Genomic DNA, 17,802 nt, shown 5'->3' on the forward strand with positions numbered 1-17,802 from the left:
TCACTTCCCTAGAACAATATATAATGACTTCTTGATTCCACTTGATCCCAACAATACTCCTATATTGTTCTTTTTGTTGATATCCTTTCTCTTAGTATCAAGTGATAAAGATGTCATCTGCTAAAGTTTATTCTCTTTTTGGGTGGGGAGGGAGAAAGTTGAATAAGGCCTATCAGTCTTATAGAAGTCCATATCAAGGAAGAAGAGGGGACAGAGACATGAAAACAAGGAAGATCTGAAAACTATATTAGTTCAATTGTGGCATAATGAAGAAGAATCAGGAGATCTGTATTCTTAGTCCAGCTCTGGCTTTGACCTTAAGCAAATCACCTCAGTTGTAAAATTAAGGGAGTGGACTTGACCTCTGAAGTCCTTCTTAACTTTAAATCTTTGAATTTATTATCTCTCATCTGTTACTAAGGTTGTTGTATCATCTTCAAGGTCCCTTCCAGCATTGTTCTATGACTCAAAGTACATCTCTCTCATGGTGTGAGTTTCATCACTCTCATAGAGACAGCAAATACCTTCCAAAGGACAGATTACAACTGTACTCAGTAAGGAAAGCGCCATATTTCATTCTTCAGTTTTTTCTGTTGCAATTTGAAACTTAAGAGCAGGAATAATTGTAGTTGGGGGTGGAGGAAGAAGAAGAAGAAGAAACCTTGATAGAAATCTGCAAGAATGACATCAGGTATATGGAACAGAAAAACCCAGGCTGAATTGGCCAGGATTCTGCAGGCATTGCTTAGGGAACAGAAGGTTGCTAAAAGTGACTGCTGGAGGACTAGGTAGATAGCCATCATTCTAGAATATCAACTACTCAAAGAAATTTTTTCTTTTTTTTAGTTAATGGCTCATTGATTGCTGGATCAATGAGAAAGAGTTCAATAAAATGCCTGAGACCCTTTCTTCAAGTATGCTGCTGGAAAAAGCACTTGTTTTGAAACCATTCTTTTATTTGTTTTTTAACCTGTCAGAAAGTTACTATCAGAAAACATCAGATTGCCACAACATAGAGCTGAATTACTATTGTCAGAGTAACATCTCAAAGGACAGCTGATAAATCCGTTTTGTCTAAAGACATTGGGGATGGGTTTAGGTGCTGAGGCCGAGACTGTTGGGGAGGAAAAGAATAGAGGGGATTTAGCCAGTTAATGTGCTCCTAGAGTTGCGAGGATTTTTTTTTTTTTAATTTTTATTTTTTAGGAAAGCTTAATTTGAAAGGTGCAAATGCAGAACAAAGAAATTCACTGCAACTCTCTCACCTTCAAATTTCTCATCTGGGAATGATACTTATAACACTGGGAATAATACTTATAATATCTTACCTCACAGTTCTGGAAGGTGAATCAGATAACGTATGTTAAAGGCTTTGTCAACCATTATTAACCAATCCAACCAACCCTTTCATTATATAGTACAGTAAACTGAGATTCAGAAAAGGGAAGTGACCTAGGGTCACACAGCTAGATTTTGGCAACGACAGAACTAGAAACCAGATCTTCTTCGTCTCGCCCTCCAAATTCGATACTAATTAGCCTACAGCCAGTTTCTCTTCTCTCTCTCTCTCTCTCTCTCTCTCTCTCTCTCTTTTAAATGTTAGCAATAGTTGAAAGGACTTTGACGGGTATATAACTTAAATGGAGGAATGGGTCTGGGGGCCGATTGCTTTTATATCTTGGAAAACTGAGGTTGAGAGAGTGGGAGGGCACATGACTCACTTCAAGGTCACTCAGTGAGTCAGGGGGCTGTGCCAAGACTTGAAACTTGGCTTCCGTGTTTGGCAACTAATCCATCAACCCACACATTAGGGCAAGAACCCAAATTCAAACTAAAGCCAGGTGGCCCCTGGGGGGGTCGCCTAGGTAACAGTGCGCGCGCTCGGGTCTCAGCCGGAAGCACGGGGAAGGCGGGGCGGGGAAGGGGAGCTCGAAGCCCGATGTCTCGCGGGGCCTGACGAAAGTGTATTAAGAAGGCAGAAAGGGAAGTGTTCGCCCACCACCCTTCGGGACCTCCTTTTGGCCCCGCCTCTCTCGGAAGTCCCCCGCGAGGATTGGCCATCGGCCCGGGGCGGGGCCTGAGGCAGGCGCGGTGCGTACTTCCGGCTGCCGAGTTGACATGAAGAGGCAACGGTGGTGGTTGAGGAGGCGGTAGCGGCAGTGGCCGGTTCCCGGGGCTTGAGGGCTAAGGAGGGACTGAGGTGGTGGTGGTGAGGGCGGCACCAGAACTGGAGGAGGTGGTGGAGGGCGGCGGCGGCGCTGGCTGCGGAGGAGACGGACCAGCGGGAAAGAAGGGAGAAGCCACACCCGCTGGCTTGGACGTCTTAGAGATGGAGAAGGAATTCAACCAGATCGACCAGGCCGGCAGCTGGGCGGCCATTTACCAGGTGCGGAAAGCCGACCGTGGAGCATTGGCTCCTCCGACTCAGTTAGGCCTCCTTCTTCCCTTACCCCGGGGATTCTGCTGGGGACACCGACTATGGAAGGGGTTCTCCCTCCTCGTCTCACCTCCTTCCGCCTCATCCCTTGCTTTTTCTGGGCCTAGACTCTAGCTTCAAGTCCGACTGGAGTCGGGATTTTATCCTTTTCTTCCCCTAGCAGATCCTGACTGTGCTACCCAGGCGCCCTCATTCTCCCCCCCTCCTTTTTTTTTTTTTGTTCTTGTAGGCAAGCTGCTCTTCCCCCCACCAAAATCTATTAAGCCTCGTGAGACGCCCCTTTGTCCCTAAGGTTTACCTCCCATATCCCACAGCCTTTCATGTAAAATAGAGTTCAGTGTGGCTCCTAACTTCTCTTTAGGTTGGCATACGCGAAACCTTATCAAGATCTTCTTTGGACTGTAAAGTGATAGGGCTGGGCAAAATGACCACCTTTAAATCTTTATCTTTAACGACCTCATCTCCTAGTCTCTCATTCTTTGTCCCTTGGGATTGATTCACCCCCAATTTCACCTCCTCCAGGAAAAGATTTGGGTATCATGGTAATTTTTCCATTATTGTCACCCGGAAATTATATAAATTATCGATTTTCTCTTACCCTCCCCTTTTCAGCAACTCCCTCAAACACTTACCCGGATTTGGCCCAAAGATGATAGGACCCTACTAGAGTAGCTTATGAAAAGTGGCTTGTTTTGTGCCATCGTTATTTGACATCACGAAAGATAGTCCTTCCAGACAAGGATTATAAAGGAGAAAAAAGGAAATTGAAACTCCTCTAATTCAAACCAAATTAACATGAGTTCCACATCTGTAAGGCAAATCAAACCTTGTTACTGGCACTTGGTTAGTTCTGCAGAGATCTTGTCTTGTATGACCTGCTTAGGATGTGGTGGTGTATAAATTATGAAGGATTTACTTATATATTTTTTTAAGTAGTAGGTTGGGAATGTGAAAATAGATAGTTTTATCAGTAGCCAGTTCCTCTAAAGAAAACGTATAGTTACTATTTAATGTAATGTAATAATGGGTGAAGATTAACAAAATAATATCTTAGCACAAGACAAAGTAAAGAGGGTTTTGTTCTTCATAGTCAGTTTCAGTTAATCTTGCCTTAATTAGCTGAAGCTCCAGTTAAGCTCAAAAAACTCCTCTGCCAGTGTTTTAAAATCTATTTTAAAATTCTTTTAAAGAAAATGCTTTAAGCTGTTAGCTACTGATAAAAGGGCTGCCCAGGGCTTTTATTCTGATTTGTTTCAACTGCTTTTTTCCAGGACATTCTTTTTGTTTGGTTCTTGAAATATATAGGCTGTTGATAGATTTGAGGTCATATATTGTCAAGTTATTGTAATATCTGATATTCAGCATGTCAAATTTAGATTCCTTGTCTATTATTTCTGTAAAATGACAATTCATTTCATGTATAACTTGTGAATTTCTGGAGGGTGTTTTTAATAATTAGAAAAGGACTTGGGGAAAAAAAAAAACTAGTGCTTTTAAAAAGTAAAGTTTGTAGTTGAATATATAAATATGTGTATAAATGTGTAATTTATAAATTTATGAATTTGTTTTTGTAGTTGGACTCTTCCTTAGGCCATTACTATTTTCTTCTCCAGTTCAATCCCAAATTAAGTAGTGATGCTAGCTAATATAGTAGAAAAACCTTGTCTCTGTACACTAGGGAAAGTGAAGATAATAAAGATTAACCATGCTAGCTTCTCAAAAAAAGTTTTGTCACATTTCTACTAGGAGAGTTAATTATGATTGCTTTAAAATAGTCTTCCAACCTCTTTAGCATTGTTGCAATTCTGGAGATGCTTTCTGTGGTGTTAAGAAATCTTGGAATCTCTGTTCCTCTCTCTTAACATTTACTTTTTTCGTGAAAATTTGAAACTTTTTTGATTGCAAACTGTTGTTTGTTATTGTAGAACCAAGCCTTTAAAATATTGTTTTAGGAAGAGATAGAATGTTTCCAAAAAGAGATGGAACTGATCTTTTAAATCTTAGCAGAGTAGGCAGTTTTCTGCTTTATATATTTCCTAACTTTAATCCATTATTTATTTCCCCCCAGAAATTAAAAAAGACCATATGACATAAATTAGTGGAGAATCAAGGGATTTCAGATTTTCTTGGTGGTAGCATATGCTTAGTATATAACACTCCTTAGTACAACTGAGAGGGAGTCTGGCATATTAGAGTGCTGGACTTTTAGTTAGGGAGATTAAATCTGACCTAACATATACTAATTGTATAACCCCAGACAAATTACTGTTCACCAGAAATTGTTTTAGCCCACAAATTACAGGTAGATGCTTATCTACACTGGTGGAGGACATTTTCACAGTGGAAGTTCCCTAAACTGATGAAATCATGGGTCTGGACAAATCAGTATGCTGTGTTGCCTTGATAGCATCTTTTTATTCCCCTCTCCTTCCCCCCCAAAAAACAAACAAACAAACAAACAAACAAAAAAATTATCTACTAAAGAACAAAAACAGATAATGGAACAAGGACTAAGTGTGAAAAAGGAAGAAGTTTATTGGATTCAGACTAATGTGGCAGGGAAGTCTAGTCTTAGCTGCTTATTCAAGCCACAGTCTGCTGGTTTAATTTGGTAGAGTATAAAGAGTTCTTTGGCATTTTAAAGTTGATCAACGGCATTCATATCACTAAGTGTTCACTCCAGAAAATTATTCTGATGATAAAAAAGCATATTTGGGCAGTGCTTACAATTCATTTTTTGGCCTTTAAGCAATTATATCATATTTGGAAAATGGAATGCTTCTTGCCTCATCCCAAATTTGATTGAGCTGGCAATACTAGAAGGAAAATACAAGTATTAAAAGAAACATTGATCTTGGAAAATGAGGTGAAGGAAGGTAGAGGATAGTCCATATACATTTTGTGATATAAATGTAATAGTTTTCTTTTTTTTTTTTTTAAATAAACAAAACAATAATCATTAGCTTGTAGGAAAGACTTATGCATTATAAGCAAGTTCACCCAGATTGCCATCTTTAATTTAAAAACAAACATAAAAAACTAGCTATAGAGGAGAGTTAATAACTTGGTTTTGTTGTAGTTGTTCAGTCATTTTTTCAATTGTTTGCACTTCTCCATGACCCCATTTGGGGTTTTCTTGGCAAAGATACTGGAGTGGTTTACTATTTTCTTCTCCAGTTCATTTTACAGATAAGCTAAACTAAGACAAATAGGATTAAGTGACTTGTCCAGGGTGTCACAGCCAGTGTGTATCTGAGACTATATATGAACCCAAGAAAATGAGTCTTACTGATTTTAGGCCAAGCACTTTATCAACACTTCTACCTAGCTACCCTAATGATTGATTTAATTGTTAACAAAACCATATGCTAGTATCTCACTAAAATTCCTTAATGCTGTTATGTGCATCTGGCATATAATACGCCAGTGGAATGGGATATTAAAAGTTTGATACTGTTTATTTAAAGAACATTGTCTACAGGGAAATATTAAGTTGGTGATAAATAAAAAAAATCTGTTCAGTATGTTTGTCATTCAGTTAAAAAAAGAAACAAAGATAAAATGAACAGAATAGGAAGTTCTCATCTTCAGTGACATATTAATTCTTAATGGTATTTAGCCTAGAATAAAACAAGAATTGGTTTTAGTTGGCCATAACTTTGGAAATAGAATAAACTCTTATGATCAATGGTATTTTGAGCTAACTGGAAGCATCAGCAAATATGGTGGAGGGGAGAATAACTTAGTACCATTATTCAGTTGACATCATTGACATATTTATAGGAATGAATGCCCTGGTACATTTGGAAATAAGTAAGCTCTTCCAGTGGCTCCTAGAAGCATTCAGAGGACAATGATTATGAAAATCGTTTTCAGTTATGACATTGTACTGATTTCCTCACCCCCTTGCCATGTAACTGAATTTTTCTTTTTAATATGAAGTCTCTACTAAGCCATATAATAATGTGGTTGAATTATTTTACTGCATTCTTTATATAAAGAAACAGGAAACTTCCATTAGAGATTTTAAATATATAATATGCTTTATCCTCTATTTTATTATACGAGACTTTCCTTACTTTCCTATTTTGATACTACTCCTGTAAGCTATAAAATATACAACATAAGTGTGTATTGTCATATACCTCTTGCCTAAAGCTGGCATTTTCCTTACAATGTCATGTTAAATTGGTTCTGTGTTTACACTAATTAGTTTCAGCAAGAAAGTTGTACAAATTCCTTTACTTTGATATGTTAAGTGAGATTGATGCTGGAGTGCTTTTTATTTTAAGGGGGAAAAAATGTTTTTTTATAGTAATCAGATTTAAGATTTCCAAGCAGCGTCTGTGTAAGCTTTCTTAGAAGAAGTATTACAGGCCTGAATATAGATTATCACCCTGGAAGAAAAATAGTGATATAATACACTGGTCCCACATCCTAATTTGTCATAAGTTTATGTAGGTTCTTAGTTATCTAGAATTTCAAAGTTAGGAGAGATCTTAGGACTTTATATTTACAGCTGAAATGAACTTAAAGATTCTCTATTCAGTTCTTCATTTTTACAAATTAAAAAACTCAAACCTGGAGAGGTGAATTAGCTTGCCCAAGATCATGTCAGTGGTCATACAAAGCTGGGGTTTATTCACAGCCAAGCCCCCAGGCCCAAGCAGTATAAACTGCTTCATTTTATATCTGGAAACAGGCTCAGAGAGAGGAAGTTAACTAGCTACCCACATCATATTGGCAGAGCCAAGACTAGAACTCGGAGCTTCTTATTTTTTACACAGTTGTATTCTCAAGAGGGACATTTCAGGGAATAAGCTTTCCCCCCATCTTTTGTGCCAAAAAGAAAATCTTCCATGTCCTATTTTTCATTTGGCATTCACAGATTTATTGAGGACCTACTTGGCACATATATTGTCCTATATTCTGTGAAGGATACAAAAATATGTGATGGTGATTTTTAAAAAGAACTTGTATATAAAAACATAAGATGATGGTTTTTGAAAAGGACTTGTGGCTATGCAATAGAAATTGGAATTGCTTGGTCCCCCGTCCCCCCCAATAGAAGCCACTGGCAAATTTATAGTTGGCTTGTGATGAATTTAACAGTCGCATGGGAAGTGGAACATCTTGGTCTTTTTATCAACTTCTGAATCATGCTGTAACTTTATGATGTTATTTTTAGATTTGGTCTCAGTGTGCTACAGGGCTATGCACTTAGTAGACTCAAAATATTTTTTTGATTTACTGGTGTAAAATCTATCCATATTTTCACAAAGTAGATAAACCTTAATATTTTACTGAAGCCTATGTATTCATAAAATGGTGGAGTTGAGAAATATTTCAGATATATTCAGGAATATAATCTTAAGCATAGTCAAGACAACATAAAAAAGGTAATCAAAATTGTTCTTCAGTTAACACTTTGTACCTTTCTGAGTATCTATGTAATACTATCTGTTAAAGCTATTTGTGTTTGTTTCTTTGATACATAATGGGAAATAGAGGCTGGATTCCATCTCACCTCCCCCAGCAGGTACTGTAGTATTCTGTACCCAACAGGCACTTTTAAAATATTCACAGGAGTGAATCATTGAAAAGGACACTGGAAAAGAACAGTGGTTTTGGAATTGGGACACTTGGCTATAGTTCCATCTCTGCCAGTAATTAACAGTGTAAACTTGGGGTAACTACTTCCTTTCTTGAGGCCAGTTTGCCCCTTTGTAAAGTAAGATGTTAGATTACTTTCTTTGCCCAAAACTGAGGTCTAAGTTCCTTTTCAACTTTAACACTGTTTAGGGCTATCTCAGATTGTAAGGGACTAGAACAGTCCTTGTAGAATTGAAACAGTATTTACCTTGTTAGGAGGTGCCTCAGTTTATGCCAGTGCTCAGGACTCATTTTTAATACTTTTTTTTATATCTTTGCAAAAAAAATTCTAAACAAAACCACTTCATTATCCTTTCCAGTAAATGTAGTTTTAGTAACATGAGCAAGCAGCTTTCATTTAAAGTTACATGCATGACCTGTGTCTAAGTAGAATCTGAGTGGCTTTTCCTGTAAAAGATTGAGGAACTGATTCTTCAGAATTTACCAGACACCTGCTGGTACTTAAAAAATAGTAGACTTAAGTTGTAATTTTGGAAAAAGCCATCACCTGACAAAAAATTAATCTGAAGAGCTTTTTTTTTTTTTTTTTTTTTTTTTAAACAAATAATTTGCTCTGGTTTTGTAGAAAGTACCCAATAAAGATCATTCACTTGGATTGTTCTGACAGTAGAACAAGAAATAGAAAGCCTTTATTTATCTTTTTTGTGATTTAACAGATCCAAAGTTTCTTGATTGTCAAGGAATACTGCAGGGTCCACCGCACCTTATAATAATTAATATCTTTGCATACAAGGAGTTCACTTTGTAGCTCCATGTGATTATGATACCGGTAAAAATCTAAACTACAATAATGAATAGTAATCATATGGATAGAATTTAGCGGTTGCCTGTCAGCACCTGCAGAGATGGATTTCTAGAACCCGTTACTTAAAAAATTTTAAATGCCACTTAGAATGTCAGTTTCTTTAATTGATCTTTTAGAGTGATCAATTTCTATAAATTGATTTTTTTTTACTAACCACCTCTTTACAATATTAATGCTAAGATTTTAACCTCAATTTCCATTTTAATACTAAAGTCCTTATTTTGCAAAGGGGATTTCTTTACTAATACAGATATCTCTTCTTTTATGTAACCTATGAATTATACAAAAATAAATTTAGTATTTAATAGCTTCTGCCAGACTTTTAGAGGTTTTATTTTCCCCAAATTTTACACGTCCTGGCAACTCAGGGAGGTATATCCTGTTCTGCATCACTTAAAAGAAAATGGATATATAATAATTATTCTATCTACAGTGCTCTTGAAGACAAATTACTTAGAGATTTTGGGAATTGAAATCAATTCTTAATGTATTGTCACTAAATCAAAAAATATACTACCTATATTTGATCTATAGTAAATTTACTTAGGTGGCTGTGATGGTTGATTATCATCCTTAAGAAGCAGTACCATACAGATTACTACATTACTCTTCATGATAACTTTTAGGGTTTTCTTGCCAAAAATACTGGAGTGTTTCTTGTTTCTTTGTTGTCCAGCTAGTTTTATAGATGAGTGGGTTAGATCAGATTTGAATTTATTAAAATAAGTTTTCCTTATAACTGATATATGTTTATCTAATAGTGTGTGGGGGGAATGGTGGTAAGGATAGAAAGAATTTGGAACTCAATTTAAAAAGAAAAGTATATTAAAATAATTTTTTAAAAAATAAGTCTTCCTTACTTCAGGAGGGCTGGTGCTCTTATCCACTGCATCACCTAGTTGCCCCATGTTCAGTTGTAACAGGTGCCTTATTTTGTTTGAATGTTATATTATCCTTTTCTAGTTTTATCTTCATACTTCCTCATATTTCTTCTAGTCTTCCTTTATTATTAATAGTATCTCTAGGACTATATACACTTTGCTTTGTTTGTAGTACAAATTACCATTTTATTTGTATTGTATAATGGTTGGAGAGCTGGCCTCAGAGCAAGAACTGGCTTTTTAAAGGCCCACTTTTGTAATGCTGACTTAATGACCCTGGCAAGTCATTTAATCTCTCACTGTTCTGGTCAGCTCTCTTCTTGGCTAACAAATGGCAGTGACAATGACAAGCCTGCATTGGTAGAATTTCCTCATCTAGGAGTACCCCTTTCATTGAAATCATAGGTCAATCCCTATCCCTATTCTTACATGCTTCTTTCCCCTCATAATAGTTCATTGTTCCCCTCCCACTTTCTCTAACTCCTAATAATATTTTTTCTGCCTATATCTTAGGACTTTACTGAAGACTCTTTTGTGATAGGCAAAAAGGTTTTATGATGACCATGATACTTGATACTAAGATAAAATTTTCATGAAATTCATGATAATTTTGCAGGTCTCCATTTATATAATAGTAATTTACGAATGATTATACTAAACTGATCACCAAAGAATGACTTTTTGAAACCACAGTGATGCTATGAAGTAGAAAGGGTGGGGAAGGGTTTGATCTGCCTAAGTAAGAATGGCTACACAGAGGAAGTCGAAGCTCTTTTAAATCTAATTAGATATTTTCTAGGATAATTCAAGTTTATGAAAGATATCTTAATTATGAACGATAATTAAATGCTAATTTTTCTCCTGTGAGTTATTCCTTTATTGCTAACAGTGTAATTTTAGATTTTCACATCAGGGTTTTGATGTTGAGAGCCTAATTTTTCAGGTAGGGAATAAGAGTTTGAAAAGAAATTGGGCCAGAAATAGATTTCCATGGGGCTTGTTCAACAATTAAAAGTGTCAAAAATAGTCAATATTCTAACAACTTAAGTATTGCACAGGACATATTGTTTTTGCTTAAGGATAAAAAGCAACTGTTTTCTTCTACATTTCTTTGATGTATAGTGTGCTTTAGTCACATTATATGCCAAGATTCTTTGTAAAAACAAAAATGGAGCAACTAAAGTTAACTAAAAAGTTAAGCTTTCATTTCATTTTTATGTATATTACTTTAATGTTTGATTTCACAGATTGATTTAAAGGTGATGATGAATGTATTTGATTATGGTTTGAGCTAATTTTAGTTTCAATCAGATTATTTGTGACATTTTTAAATTTTGCTCTCTAGAAACACTAAAACTTAGTAAGTGGGGCATAAAAATCTCAACAATTCCTTGCCCGGGTTAAAAAGTATTTTTGCTTTACATTATAAGTTGAACATATTATACAGTCTGGAGAGTCACAGCAACTTAATACTTCTAAAAGATGTAAAAACCCTTTTGAAAAATGCATTTTTATTTCTCAGTAGAGAATTTTATTTAAACTCAAGGTTGTTGATTCTAGCTGCTCTGCTGTGACCTAAGGGTATTTCCTTGGTTTAAAAAAAAAAAAAAAAGCCTAATGTTAAAGGCTCCTTGCTCAGTATCTTTGTTAAAAGCTCCTTGCTCAGTATCTTTCTCAAGGATTGTCTTCATTCTCTATCCACCCCCAAAGATAGAATAGCCCTCACGGGATCCTAACTCCCCCCACCTACCCTGTCCTTCTATTCTAAATTATAGGGTTTTTTTGTGAGTGTATTTCAGTGACACAGTGACTTTTACTTTGTCCTCTATAAATAACTGGTTATTGAAGTTAGAAACCAGATAAAATTAAATCATGTAAGATTATATGATTTAGTGTTGAGGATGATAGCAAAACATTGATAAAGAGATACTAAATGTTTGTATTATGACAAGGTTCAAGTGATCAAAAAACATTATCCATGAGACTAAGGATGAGGACCCTTTACTCTTTATTATGTATTTTTACATAAAGACAATTTGTGCTTCACTGCTCCAATCTCAAGTTGTCCTGTCTACCGCATATGTTGTTGGTCACAAGAAGGATCAAGTAATTCAGTATTGTATGGCTCACTACTGTTCATAGGTTCAGGAGATAATGGCTCTGTATGCCCTGAAGCTGATCTAAAAACTGGGACACACTTAAATTGTTGCATGTGACTTGCCTTAATTAAATCCCATTAATGTGACCTAGCTATTTATATCTTACAAAGGCATAGATCTTCAAATTTTGCACAATCACAACTACCTGGTGTCATGTTTATAAGTACGCAATCATTATTCCTTTCAAAATTTTTAAAATTCTAAATATGTATGAATAAACATTTAGTCAGTTTGTAATGATTCTGATTCTCATGTTAGTTTATATCTCATTGCTCATTCCCATCTAATTTGTATAGCTTACAACCATAAATTGACCTATAGTAGAAGGACATGATAGTGTTTGGTAGAGTGATGAAATTTTAAATGACCCTATCTTTGTCCGAATTCACTCAAATAACTATAACAGTCTTCAACATAGCATAATCAGGATTCTGCTGCCTTTTTTTACTGTAATTTCTGTAATTTGGAAGTGAGATTGTTTGCTCAATGCTTCACAACTCAATAAAGGATGTAAAAATGTAGTTTGTAGCTCTTGACCTTGGGTTAGTTTTCTGTGTTCCCTTTTGGAATTGAATATTTTAAAATCAAAGAAGTCAAAAAAGACCCAAACCATCTTTAATTCTCTTTGTTAATATGATATAAATTATATATGTATCATACATAATAACACATATAATTTATATCATATTAACAAAGAGAATTTATATATTATATATTTTATATATATAAATTATCTTTGTACAACTTATTTGGTGAAATTGAATGGGGGAAGGGGAGAGGATTTGAAGGGAAACCAGGAATCAGAAAGGAGAGGATAGAGTTAATGTAAGAAAAAGGGAACTGAAGAAAGAGTGAGCTTCACAGTAAAATCCAGGAAAAATTAATATGTAGATGTTTATTACTTTATATTCTATCATCCTCATTTTATTAGCTTCCTTACACTTCTCCCTTAAGAATATTTTGGGAAAATTGCTATAATATTTTCCACTTAGGCAGCTTACTATATATTTTGTCTCATATTAGCTTATTTCCATGAACTACTTTTGGATACCTAATTTCAAAATTAAATTAGATGGATTATAAGTGAACTAGTAAAAAAAAATTACTTAGAAAGGTGCTAAATGGCTTCTAGTGTTTTCTTTTTCCATAATTTATTTGTCTTTTACTTAAAAATAATAAATGAATGAAAGAGTATTGTCTAATATGTATCAGATATAGTGAGATAGACCCTGCCCTCAAGGAATATACGTTCTAGTGGATAAGGAGGACAACATCTTATAAGAGAGTGGTGGCCAGGGGAAAATACTTTTGTCTGGAAAGTCATAGGAACGATTAGTTGAATCATAGAGCAGTCATTTGTCATGCCCTTTCCAGAAACAGTGATATTATTGATTTGATGATTATTCCTACTAAAAGAGGCAGAAAGCTAGAACTGTCAAAGTTCTGTATAGAAGAAAGTATATATAGCTAGCTAACATGATCCAGGATTACACATATCAGTGTATAATATCACTAAGTTGTATTTAGGATCAAAACTAGGATATAGTGTTTTATTTATCCTTAGTTGAGGTCAAGAAGTCATAATAAATGATAAGGAAGATTCTTTACTTTTAATGACTAATCAGGTTGTATATTCTAATTTAATGAAATTGGAATTGGAATTTTATGAACCCTTTTTCCCCTAAATTGTGTCAAAAGCCTAAAGCACTCAATCAAGTCCAATATGGCACTCTCAAATGTATAGTTAAATATGGTTTTTACTATACTTGTGAAGTGGAAGAAGTAAATCTGATACAAAACACCCTTCTACCATTTTAGCCAGTCTGATAGGTATGAAATGATATCTCAAGGTTGTTTTAATTTGCATTTCCCTAATCAGTAAAGATTTCGAGAATTTTTTTTCATGACTATAAATCGTTTTGATTTCTTCATCAAAAAACTGTCCTTCATATCCTTAGATCATTTATCAATTTGGGAAAGATTTGCATTCTTATAAATTTAACAGAGTTCATTTGAGATATAAGATCTTTTATTATATACCTCAACAACGATACTGTATGAGGATGTATTCTGATGGAAGTGGATTTCTTTGACAAAGAAATCTAACTCAGTTTTAATTGATCAAGAATGTACAGAAGCAGCGACACCCAAAGAAAGAACACTGGGAAATGAATATAAACTGCTTGCATTTTTGTTTTTCTTCCCAGGTTATTTATACCTTCTGAATCCAATTCTCCATGTGCAACAAGAAAACTGTTTGGTTCTGCACACATATATTGTATCTAGGATATACTGTAACCTATTTAACATGTATAGGACTGCTTGCCATCTGGCGGGGGGAGAAGGGGAGAAAACTCGCAACAGAAGTGAGTGCAAGGGATAATGTAAAAAATTACCCTGGCATGGGTTCTGTCGATCAAAAGTTATTTTAAAAAAAAGAGAGAGAGAGAGAGATAAGATCTTTGTCTGAAGAACTATCTATAAAATCCTCCCCTTTCTAATCTTGACTACATTTGTTTTGTTTGTTTTTAATGTAATTAAAATTATCTTTTTTTTTTTTTTTGTAATGAGGATAAGACTGAAGCTTTCTCAGTAAGATCAGATGTGAAACAAAAATTCCTAAATATTACTCTATATTCCCTTTTCTCATTCTCTCTTATTTGATTTTTAAAGTCCTCTATAAGTTCTGGCATATAACCATTTGATATTACTCTTTTGGAGGCTTTTTTTGCTTCAGTATCCTATGAAAATGAACCCTTTCCCCATGTAGCTTTCTGTGACTGGGTTCTTTCTCCTTTTGCTTACTTATTTTTGTTTTGCTTTCTATTTTTAAGTTTGTTATTATAATCACCTCTAGTCTTGAAGTGTGGGGGATAGTGCCTCTGGTCTCAGGTCCTTCTTACTGTCCTGAGCTTTGTTCAGGACCTAGCCTTGCCACTCTTTTCCCCCTCTAGGCCTTAGCTAAGGACCTCAGCCACTCTTATTTTGAAAATGTTCTTGCCCTCTGAGAACCCCCTTGTGGCTGTAACTTTTAATCTTCCCCTATGGGCTGTAACCTAACCTTCGAACTCAGCTTTCCCATAACTGTCCACAACTAGCAGCATCCCTACCCCATTGCTTCTGCACTCACTACATGTGTGCTGGTTCCTTCTTGCCTTCTGCAGCACATGTCCCTGTATCCTGGGCTGGACTTGGTTTCTCCTGGAAGCTGAATCCTTCAGTCTTTCTCCACTCAGATGTCTGACCCCGACCCACTGTCTATAAGATGAGAATTCCTGAGGCCACCTTCTAACCCAGCTGGCCCCAAGGCTTGTTGTTTTGTTGTTTTAGTAGAGCTAACCTGGTGGCTTCAGGTCTTCTCCATAGTTTTCTGAGGACCGTCCATCTGCCCGAACTCTTGTTTATTTTTGCAGCTCTATGTTTACCTTGAGGTGCTATTTTTTATTGTTTGTGGAGAGAATATGTGGAGCTTGGAATTTTCTGACCTACACCATCTTCTACAAAAAAATTATATGAAAGTTTTCAGAGAGAAGCATCTTGTTAAAATTTGGGACTCATTCATTTGTCACACAATTAAAGTATACTTTTAATAAATTATTTTAAGGATTTGTTAAGAAGTACTAGTAAGATTTAGACTTTAGATCTATACCTGGAAAGAACTACAGAGGTCATTTGAATTTAACCTCCTCATTTTACAGGTGACTTGCCCAAGGCCAAAGAATATGAATAAATTTCCGGTTGGAGTCTTGCTCAAAAGATGAATATTTTATTATAATAGTCTAATATTACATAGCTTTTTGCCACATAGATAATGGTTCTCTCTGGCCAGTAGCTTGTGAAATATTTTAAGTTCATGTTTAAGTAATAAATGTATCAAACCCATAAACATTTTAATTTCAGATCAATATTCTGTAGAAATCTGGATTAGGCTTTATAGAATTTTTAAAGTTGTAAGGGACCTCAGATGAACAAGCTATTTCATTTTTTTATAAATGAAGACATTGCTTTTTACACAGTTTTGCAAATAGTTAGTGGCAGAATTAAGACTAGAATCCCAGGATTTTTCACTTCCAGATCTATGTTCTTTCTACTTCATTGTGTTTTATGGCCATTTAAATGTAAACATTAAAATTGGCATATTCTTAAGAAATGTAAGGAAATTTGGGCAAGCTTTTAAAAGTTCCTTTAAGCCTTTTTAATTTTTCTTGCCCCTTAGTCAGAAAGATAGCTGAAAAAAATTTCTTCTGTTAATCCTGTAAGTATACCTGTCTATGCATATGTTTTAGTTTTAATATAAGAATATAGTAGCTAAAATAAAAGATAGTCTGAATTATCTTCCTTTTACTAGAAAAGTTGTTTTTTCTTTTTCTTATTTTAGTAAAATCATTTAAATATCATTATAAGTGGACATACATAATTGGAAATAGATGCTATGAAATGGAAGGCTAGTATCAAGATAAAGAAAATTAAGATTGTAGGAATGTGATGAAAAACGAGTTTCAAGAGCCCTTAACCTTAAATGAGAGTTCTGGGTTCATCTTTAACTTGAGATGTTAAACGAAGGGTATGAAAACCTAAATTGGGGTGTGGAATGAAGAGAGGGTGGTTTCATTAAGCTTTAATATTGAATAAATAATTGCTAATCCTCCAGAAATGAGAATACTTGAATTATTAAGCTTTATGGTAATTGTGCTATGTGTTAGAAGACCTATTTTAAGCGCTTATAAACTGAAAGATTTAATTTAACTCTTAGTAAGCAGAAACAGTAAACAGAAGATGATTTTATGATAATGCCGTATCGATAACTCATAGTCACTATTTTCTGAGTCGTATTAAATTTTTTATTTGAGTTGCATTAATTGTATCACTTTCCCAAATTGGTTGTAAACTTCTTGAAGGCAAAGACTATGTCATCTTCTACTCTGTGTCCCCATAGTACTCCAAGTGCCACACACATGGCATTTAATAAGTGTTGGTTGGTTTTGAGTTCCAAATTCTCTCCTTCCTGTCCCTCCCCCACTCATTAAAAAGGCAAACAATATGTTGATCATGCCAGTGAAGTCATGCAAAACCTATACTTCCATCTTTGTTGTTGAGTCATTTCAGTTGGTCTGACATTCCATGCTCTCTGGTGATTTTCTTTGGAAAGATATTGGAGAGCTTTTCCATTTCCTTCTCTGGCTCATTTTACAGTTGAGAAAACTGAGGCAAACAGGGTTAAGTGACTTGTCCAGGGTCACACAGCTAGTAAGTGTCTAAAACCAAATTTGAACTCTAGATGGTGCAACTTTCTGACTCTAGGCCCAGCACTCAGATATGCTGTACTTCCTGACTTCCTCCATTTCCATATTAGCTCTGGCTGAACAGATTTTGTTAATCTTGATTATCTTGATCTCTGTTGCTAGATAATCTTTCTTCATTAAGCAAGAATGTCTTACTCTGCATTGACCCTTTTATTTATTGTTTGTTTGTTTGTTTGGCTAGCTCTACCAAATGACTGCTGGGCATTTCTTGTCAATATCTCAAATACTTAATATGTAAAACTGAACCTGTTTTCTTGTTCCCCTCTTAACTACTTCTGTTTCTATTAACCGCCATGGGCACAACTTCAGGCACCTTTAACCCTTCTCTGTGATGCCTGGCTCATGAATTCTGCTGGTTTTCTTTACTCTTAACCAGTTTGGTACTTCCTTTTCCCTTGCACAGATACTAAGGGAAGTAAGTAAAGCCTGATCATCTGCTTCCAATCTCTTTTCTTTTCTAATCTGTCTTCTACATTGCTGTCAAATCATTTGACCATGTCACTCTTTATGCTATCAAATCTTCAGTGATTTCCTGCTTCTAATA

The 17,802-nt window shown here is 35.3% G+C and overlaps 1 protein-coding gene across 1 annotated transcript in view; it reads left to right on the top strand.

The window, feature by feature from the left end:
• The first annotated feature begins 2,235 nt into the window (after positions 1-2,235).
• PTPN1 (protein tyrosine phosphatase non-receptor type 1) overlaps positions 2,236-17,802 on the top strand; it is a 67,023-nt gene continuing 51,456 nt past the window's right edge. The window contains exon 1 of the mRNA XM_051976590.1: positions 2,236-2,386. Coding sequence (XP_051832550.1) covers positions 2,330-2,386 — 57 coding nt within the window. The 5' untranslated portion in view covers positions 2,236-2,329. The remainder of the gene's footprint in view (positions 2,387-17,802) is intronic.

The sequence above is a fragment of the Antechinus flavipes genome, chromosome 2 (genome assembly GCF_016432865.1).
Source record: "Antechinus flavipes isolate AdamAnt ecotype Samford, QLD, Australia chromosome 2, AdamAnt_v2, whole genome shotgun sequence".
NCBI classification, from domain to species: Eukaryota; Metazoa; Chordata; class Mammalia; order Dasyuromorphia; family Dasyuridae; genus Antechinus; species Antechinus flavipes.